The sequence below is a fragment of the Lithobates pipiens genome, unplaced genomic scaffold (genome assembly GCF_037356315.1).
Source record: "Lithobates pipiens isolate NorthernLeopardFrog02 unplaced genomic scaffold, aLitPip1_a1.2 Scaffold_25, whole genome shotgun sequence".
NCBI classification, from domain to species: domain Eukaryota; kingdom Metazoa; phylum Chordata; class Amphibia; order Anura; family Ranidae; genus Lithobates; species Lithobates pipiens.
Window position 1 is genome coordinate 202226137 of NW_027507787.1, and position 9044 is coordinate 202235180.

At 45.8% G+C, this 9044-nt stretch overlaps 1 protein-coding gene across 1 annotated transcript in view; it reads right to left on the reverse strand.

Annotated features, from left to right (window-relative positions):
- HSPA12A (heat shock protein family A (Hsp70) member 12A) overlaps positions 1-1125 on the reverse strand; it is a 90324-nt gene extending 89199 nt beyond the window's left edge. The window contains exon 1 of the mRNA XM_077455433.1: positions 987-1125. Coding sequence (XP_077311559.1) covers positions 987-1014 — 28 coding nt within the window. The 5' untranslated portion in view covers positions 1015-1125. The remainder of the gene's footprint in view (positions 1-986) is intronic.
- Positions 1126-9044: the final 7919 nt, after the last annotated feature.

Consider the following 9044-nt stretch of genomic DNA (forward strand, 5'->3'; position numbering starts at 1 on the left):
CCCAGTTCATTTTAATAGGACAGCTGCCCCCCCCTCCATTTTATCCTTATAGAATGTCTCCCCGCACCCCTTATTCAGTTGTAATTCCTGTTGAGTCTCCTCTATTCCATCCCGATGGGACAACTGTATCCATCCTTCCATCCTAAATGATAACTGTACCCCCCCCATCCTGTTAGGACCACCCCCCCCCCCCCCCACACACACACACACACACACACAAACACACACGCAGTCTATCCCGATAGGACATTTGTCACCCCATTCCACCCTATATGACAACTATGTCCCCACTTTTTCCATTGTGGTAGGACAGCTATGACACCCCACTCCAACCTCATAGGACAACTGTGTCCCCTCAGTTCTACCCTGTGTAATAACTGTTCCCCCCAATCCAGATGTGACAGCTGTGTTTCCCCTGTTCCATTCTGATAGGACAGTTGCCACCCCCATTTCTCCTGACAGCTGCCTCCCCCACATTCTATCTTGATATGTCAGCTATATCCCTCCCCCCATGCTGATATGACAGCTGTATCCCCCCATTCTATCCTGATAGGATAGCTATACCCCCCCCCATTCTATCCTGATATGACAGCTATATCCCCCCCCATTCTATATGACAGCTATATCTCCCCCCCCCCCAATTCTATCCTGATATGATAGCTATATCCCCCCCCCCCCTATTCTATCTTGATATGACAGCTATTTCCCCCCCCCCCATTTTATCCTGATATGACAGCTATACCCCCCCATTCTATCCTGATATGACAGCTATATCCCCCCCATTTTATCCTGATATGACAGCTATATCCCCCCCCCCCCATTCTATCCTGATATGACAGCTACCTCTACCCCCCCCCCCCCAATCCCCATTTCATCTTGATATGACAGCTGTCACCTCCAGATGTTCTCCCTCTTCTATCCAATGACAGCTCTGCCCCCCCAGATGTCCCTTATTACAGCTGTGCCCCCCCACAACACAGTCCTACCTGCAGCCTGGACCTCTCGGACGGACATGCTGGATGCTGCGTCTGCTGATTCTGCTGCTGATCACACTCCAGGCAGAGCCATTGCAGCACAGAGGAGAGTGTGACGTGTGCGCAGAGCTCTCATCCCAGCACACTGCACCCCCCCACCACCCTGCATCCGCCCCTTCCTGCCTCTCCCCCCACTGCAGTGCTGGATCTGCCCCCTGATCCTAGTCCCAGGACCCCCATCCTGCACACACCGCAGTGCTGGACCTGCCCCCCTCCCACAATAGACTCATCACACCATGATATAGATCATAGAGCACTCAATGCCAATCTGCAGCTTCTACAGCCAGACAGATACTTGGTGTATATAAGAGGTCTAGACCCCGGAGAGGGGACCTGGTCTGCTCTGTACCCGGCATGAGAAAACCTCATCTGGGAGATCCAGTCCAGTTTGGTGCACCAGATAATAAAAAGGATATTATAGAGAACTGATAGGAGGCATTGAGGAGATCCATGATCATTCGATGCTGGAAAACTTTTGTCGATCAGCAGCTGCAGCCAATGATCAGTGTATTCTGACAGCACCGGGTTATAATGCAATGTCCCGACCGCGAGGATTGCGCCATCCTCCTCGCTTGTGTGAATCGTATAATCTGTTGGCTGAAAGAAAAAAAGATAAAACACACATACATTAGTAGATGTTCAAGCGGACGTTTATATGGAGATTCTCTGATTCCGCAACTTGATGAATGTCATTTGAAATTCTCATTTGCATTCAACAATCAATTTTCGAACAAATGAACTTTCCTGAACAAAGGCGGCATTCATTGTTAGGAATTTAGTTGTTCGATAAAAGTTTTCCATCCTGCTCCTTCAAATTTTCTCATCACTGTAGTTGAAAACAGACATTGATTTCCCTAATGATTAGAAAATTTTACAAAACTTCTACCAAAATTTTACTGCTTTATGGCCAGCTTAACCACTTCAGCTCTGGAAGATTTACCCCCCAGGTCATTTTTTGCGATACGGCACTGCATTACTTTAACTGAAAATTGCGCAGTCATACAATTCTGTACCCAAATAAAATTGATGTCCTTTTTTTTCCAACAAATAGAGCTTTCTTTTGGTGGTATTTGATCACCTCTGCGTTTTTTTTTTTTTCACTATAAACAAAAAAAGACTGACAATTTTGGAAAATGTACTCTCTGCTATAAAACATATCCAATAAAACATTTTTTTTTAAATTCTAATTTCCAATAAACCTATATATATATATATATATATATATATATATATATATATTAAAGGTGGCGATCAGTGACTTATAGCGGGACTGTGATATTGTGGTGGACAAATCGGACACCTAACTGGCGCTTATTTGGGGACACCAATACAGTGATCAGTGCTAAAAATATGCACTGTTACTGCACCAGTGACACAGGCAGGGTAGGGGTTAACATCAGGGGCAATCAAAGGGTTAACTGTGTGCCTAGAAAGTGCTTGTGTACTATGGGGGAGGTGCTTTTACTAGGGGAAGAGATGTATCCATCTCCCTGCTTTGCAGGAACACAGGATCCATGCCTTCCCTACTGAGAAACCGGCATACTGCCTTGTTTACATAGACCGACTGCCAGTGTACCGAATGATCAGTGGGTGGCGGCAGACAGTACCCGTGGACTCTATGTCTGCCGATGGCGCACACTTGCCCCTGCTACCCGGAAGTTTGGGATTATGTATATATGTGATTCTGCACACAGGCTGCCCTGTAGTGGTAAAACTGCTATAGGGTGGTTGTGAAGTGGTTAAAGTTGAGCTCTGGCCACAAAAGTTCTCATTCAAATATATTTTTCAATAGGCAAATAGGATGTAAAGCTACTTTGTGTGCATCAAATGCCTTTACAAATCCAGATATTACCTTTTATCAATGAAGTGGTGACATCACCACTGGGCTGTATACAGCCTGTGCAAAGAGAAGTGCTGCAGGAGGGGCCCAGCAGGCTCCACCCACTACAGATTGCCTGTAAAAGACTACAGGAGGGGGAGGAGACAAGACCAGTCACTCTGCACAAGTAGAGAGAGCAGCAGTGAGCGGTCTTTATTAAAGGAAAAGTGTCACACTGGATTACTGCACAGATCTGGAAGAAATACACATGATGTATGTATTTAGGTAATATTTGCTGATCCTAGAGTTCGCTTTAAGGAGAATTAAAACCCCTGTCCATTAGTATCTGGACTGCCCTGCGTACATTCACTACTGCAGGGCGGCCCGGCTGCGTAAAATCACGTACCTGTATGTGATTTAGTGCACGCGGTTTAGGGGCGCAATGGCCGCCGATCGTTCATAGGAGAGACGGATCAGACGTATGCCTGTGTAAACAAGGCAAACAGTGGATCTGTCAGGAAGAGAAAGAGAGATCTTGTGAATCAGCTGAGCTGAATGACGGATCTCTCTTTTCCAATAGTATGGCACTGCCAAAAATTGCAGATCGCCGCCATTACCAGTAAAAAATTAATAAATACGTAAATAAATAAGTAAATAAGTAGACGCTATAACTTTTGCGTAAACCAGTCAATATACGCTTATTGGTTTTTTTTTAAATCAAAAATATGTAGAAGGATATATATTGGTCTAAAATTATGAAGAAATTAGTTTTTTGTTTTTTTTATATGTATTATAGCAGAAAGTAATAAATATTGTTTTTTTTTTTTCACAATTGTCTGTCTTTTATATATATATATATATATATATATATATATATATATATAAAAAATAAAAAGCGCAGAGGTGATCAAATACCACCAAAAGGAAACTCCATTTGTGGGAAAAAGAGGACATAAATTTTGTTTTGTGTACAACGTCGCACGACCGTGCATTTGTCAGTTAAAGCAACGCAGTGCTGTATCGCACAAAATGGCCTGGTCAGGAAGGGGGTAAAACCTTCCAGGGCTGAAGTGGTTAAAGTATAACTAAAGGCATTTGGAGGATCCACTCTCTCTAAATGTCTATCTCTGGGAATGAACGTGAGGGTAAAGCTGACCAATAAACGGTTAGAAAATACTGTATTTATTGGCGTACAACGTGCACTTTTTCACCCTGAAAATCGGGTGTTATACACTGATACTGCAATTTGGGCTGCCTAGGAGGGAACCAGGAGGGGGCTGGGACGAGCGCTGTCAGATTACATACAGCGAGAATCTCCTGTTTACTCAGCGGCCTCTGTAATAGGAAGCCCCGTCTCCTGGGCCGGCATTGGACCAATGTTCTGTCTATCATACAAGCCGGTCCAGGAAGCGGGACTTTGTATTAAAGAGGCCGCTGATTAAATTCCCACTGTATGTAATCTGACGGCACTCTTCCCGTCCCCCTCCCTGTCCCCTCCGAGGCAGCAGTAATCTGAGTTGAGGCTGCAGATGGGCATTGATCAAGCTGCATTGATGGGCAATTGTGAGGCTGCAGATGGGCATTAATCAAGCTGCATTGAGGGGCAATTGTGAGGCTGCAGATGGGCATTAATCAAGCTGCATTGATGGGCAATTGTGAGGCTGCAGATGGGCATTGATCAAGCTTCATTGATGGGCAATTGTGAGGCTGCAGATGGGCATTGATCGAGCTGCATTGATGGGCAGTTGTGAGGCTGCAGATGGGCATTGATCAAGCTGCATTGATGGGCAATTGTGAGGCTGCAGATGGGCATCGATCAAGCTGCATTGATGGGCAATTGTGAGGCTGCAGATGGGCATTAATCAAGCTGCATTGAGGGGCAATTGTGAGGCTGCAGATGGGCATTGATCGAGCTGCATTGATGGGCAATTGTGAGGCTGCAGATGGGCATTGATCAAGCTCCATGGATGGGCAATTGTGAGGCTGCAGATGGGCATTGATCAAGCTGCATTGATGAGCAATTGTGAGGCTGCAGATGGGCATTGATCAAGCTGCATTGATGGGCAATTGTGAGGCTGCAGATGCGCATTGATCAAGCTGCATTGATGGGCTATTGTGAGGCTGCAGATGGGCATTGATCAAGCTGCATTGATGGGCTATTGTGAGGCTGCAGATGGGCATTGATCAAGCTGCATTGATGGGCAATTGTGAGGCTGCAGATGGGCAATGATCAAGCTGCATTGATCGGTTATTGTGAGGCTGCAGATGGGCATTGATCAAGCTGCATTGATGAGAAATTGTGAGGCTGCAGATGGGTATTGATCGAGCTGCATTGATGGGCAAATGTGAGGCTGCAGATGGGCATTGATCGAGCTGCACTGATGAGCAATTGTGAGGCTGCCGATGGGCATTGATCAAGCTGCATTGATCGGCTATTGTGAGGCTGCAGATGGGCAATGATCAAGCTGCATTGATGGGCAATTGTGAGGCTGCAGGTGGGCATTAATCGAGCTGCATTGATGGGCAATTGTGAGGCTGCAGATGGGCATTGATCAAGCTGCATTGATGGGCAATTGTGAGGCTGCAGATGGGCATAGATCAAGCTGCATCGATCGGCTATTGTGAGGCTGCAGATGGGCATTGATCAAGCTGCATTGATGGGCAATTGTGAGGCTGCAGATGGGCAATGATCAAGCTGCATTGATGGGCAATTGTGAGGCTGCAGGTGGGCATTGATCGAGCTGCATTGATGGGCAATTGTGAGGCTGCAGATGGGCATTGATCGAGCTGCATTGATGGGCAATTGTGAGGCTGTAGATGGGCATTGATCAGGCAGCAGATGGGCACTGACCCTTATTTTGCTTCAAAGTTCTTTATTTAAAAGGGGGCTCCCGGATTCCGATAAGCCCCTCGCCCACAGACCCCGACAACCAACGGCCAGGGTTGTCGGGAAGACGCCCTTGTCCTCATCAACATGGGGACAAGGTGCTTTGGGGTGGGGGGGGGGCGCGGCCCCCCTTCCCCAAGGCACCCCCCATGTTGAGGGCACGCGGCCTGGTACGGCTCAGGAGGGGGGGGGGGGTGCTCGCTCGCCCCTCCTTTCCTGGCCGGCCGGGTAGCGTGCTCGGACAAGGGTATGTTGTGGACTTGGGGAGAACCCCCACGCCGATTTTTTTCGGCGTTGGGGTTCCCCTTTAAGTCCATACCAGGTGGCGGGGCCAGCGACGTCTCCTTCGCGGGTCCCGCCTACCTGGAGACCCGCTCGAAATGAGCGGACTTTTCTCCGCTCTCCGCGGGAAAAGTCTGTTCATTTCAAAAGTACGGCGGACTGGCATACACACGGCCGGATTGTCCGCCAAAATGCGAGTCCGGCGGGAAGATTGGAGTGCAAAACTACTTTCTAAGTCCGCCGTACTTTCGGGTCAAAAAAAGTATGCCGGAGGCTACACACGGTGGGATTGTCCGGCGGACTTGAGTTTGCCGGACTTTTCCACCCGATTGTTTGATCGTGTGTACGCGGCATAAGTCTTTTCCTGAAACTTCCCTCCTAAAATAAAATGATGGCGTGTGTTATAAGACTGCATGTTATATGCCGATAAATATGGTAGTTTAAAAAAAAAAGTCTGATTTCTAAAAATCTGTCGCCCGTGCATGCAATAACAGCATCATTGTATCAATAGATGTCGCCCAATTATTGATTAAAACAACATAAATGGTAGATTTTTCAGCAATTGTTTACAGAATCTGGGGTTACATTTTAACACGCACATGCACTGCAGATCTGTTTGAACTGTTTTCGATCGATTCCACTACTAATGTTTCAGAAATTGTTAATTTCGGCTCAAAAAAGCTGACATGTTGGTTCATTTGTTTTGGCATAAAAATGTGCATTTTGCTAATCAAAATTAGCCCACTAACGTTTCAAAGTTGAAAGATCGAGCGCATTGAATGTGTTTATGAACAATTTACTAACCTTGTAATGGCCAACTTAAGGGCTGGTTCATTCCACAAAAATGCACTCTAGATCTGTTCCAAATGCATTTTGGAATGCGTTCCGGTGCATTTTTGATGCGTTTCTGTATGCATTCCAGATGATTATTTTCCTGTTTTGTTTCTTCATTGTACTGGGGCTGGTGTGTTTTTGATGCATTTTACTGAATTCCACCACAGTCCAGTGCAGGAAGAATTATTATTATTATTATTATTATTATACAGGATTTATATAGTGCCAACAATTTACGCATCGCTTTACAATATAAAAGGAGACATTACAGTTAAAATACAATAAAATACAAGAGGATTAAGAGGGCCCTGCTCAGAAGAGCTAATGCATCATGTCCTACTTTTTTCCTGCCACTGGACCAGGCCATTTTTTGCGATATGGCACTGCATCGCTTTAAATTACAATTGCGCAGTCGTGCGACCAAATAAAATTGATGTCCTTTTTTCCCCACAAATAGAGCTTTCTTTTGGTGGTATTTGATCGCCTCTACGGTTTTTATTTTTTGCGCTACAAACAAAAATGTAACGACAATTTTGAAAAAAAAAAACACAATATTTTTTAATTTTTGCCATAATAAATATCCCCAAATAAGCTTTTTAACTAATGTCTTTCTTAGTTTAGGCCAATATGTATTCTGCTACATATTTTTGTTAAAAAAAAAGAAAAATCGCAACAAGCGTATATATTGATTGGTTTGCGCAAAAGTTATGGCGTCTACAAACTAGGGGAAAGATTTATGGTATTTTTATGGCATTTTTATTTTATTTTATTTTTTACTAGTACTGGCGGAGATCTGCAATTTTTTTTTTGCGGTACTGCGACATTGCTGTGGACAGATCGGACACTTTTGACATTTATACAGCGATCAGTGCTATAAAAACACTAGGGGTTAACACTAGGGGGGGACCAAGGGGTTAAATGTGTTCCCTCATGAGTAAGGGTGAGCTCCGGCGTGTTCGCATGCTCCACGTGCAGAGCCCGCCAGGAAGTCGGCACGGTGCTGCACTAATCACAGGCAGTGAGACATTGCCCCCATGTGCGGCTGCAGAGATCTGGCAATGTCTCACTGCCTGTGATTAGCGCAGAGCTGCGCCGACTTCCTGCGGGCTCTGCACGTGGAGTATGCAAACACGTCGGAGCTCATCCTTACTCATGAGTGTTTCTTACTTTGGGGGATGGGAATGATTGGGGGAGGAGACATATCGCTTTTAGTAATTACTACAGCAGATGTGTCTCTTCTCCCCTGTCAGAAAAGGGATCGGTGTGTTTACATACACCAATCCCCTTTCTGGCTCTCGTGCCCGTGATCACAGGTGGCCAGTGGCTGTGCAGCGGGGCGTGCGCCTGCTATGGTTCTTAAAGGGGAAGACGTACCCATACAGCGATTTGTGGGAACGTGCCATTTTGCCGACATATATCGGCCTAAACCAGTCAGCAAGTGGTTAAAGAGGAACTCCAGTCTGCTCACATAATTTATAATAAAAACATCTTTGCCATTCTGAAGCTTCCCTCCAACAACTTTGCATATTATTTTATCTATATTGTGATTCTGTACTTGCCAAATATGCAGCAGAAATCTCCCTCCACTGAGTCTGACTGCAACCATTTTAACTGTGGGCAGCTGAAGCTGATGCCTGTTCACTTCCTGGATTTACACAGACACACCTCCAGCTCTGCAGCTCTCATTAGCCCTCTTATGACTCCTCTCCCCTCCCTTCCTGGCAAACTCTGACAAGAGTGAGAGAGAGAGAGAGAGAGAGAGAGCTGTGCATGATGTCATACGCCTAGGCTTTTTATCAGACAAGAAACAGGAAGTGGGCTGTATAATGTATTTACTGGCAGAAAAAAAATGTTTTACTACCCAAAGTTAAAACAACAAGAGCAGAAGATTTATTAGATGAAAAGTTGAAAAAATAACTGAAAGCGGGGGTTCACACAAAAATGGAACCTCCGCTTTTCAGAACCCTCCCCCCTCTGGTGTCACATTTGGCATTTTACGGGGGGAGGGGGGTGCAGATACCTGTCTAATACGGGTATCTGCACCCACTTCCAGGCATAGACTCCTGCAGGAGTCTATGCTGTCTGCTAGTAAACACACGGGTCCCAGAGACCATCCGGATTTCGCAGCGCCAGTCGCATGCGCAGTAGGGAACCAGGAAGTGAGGCCGCAAGGCTTCAGTTCTGATTA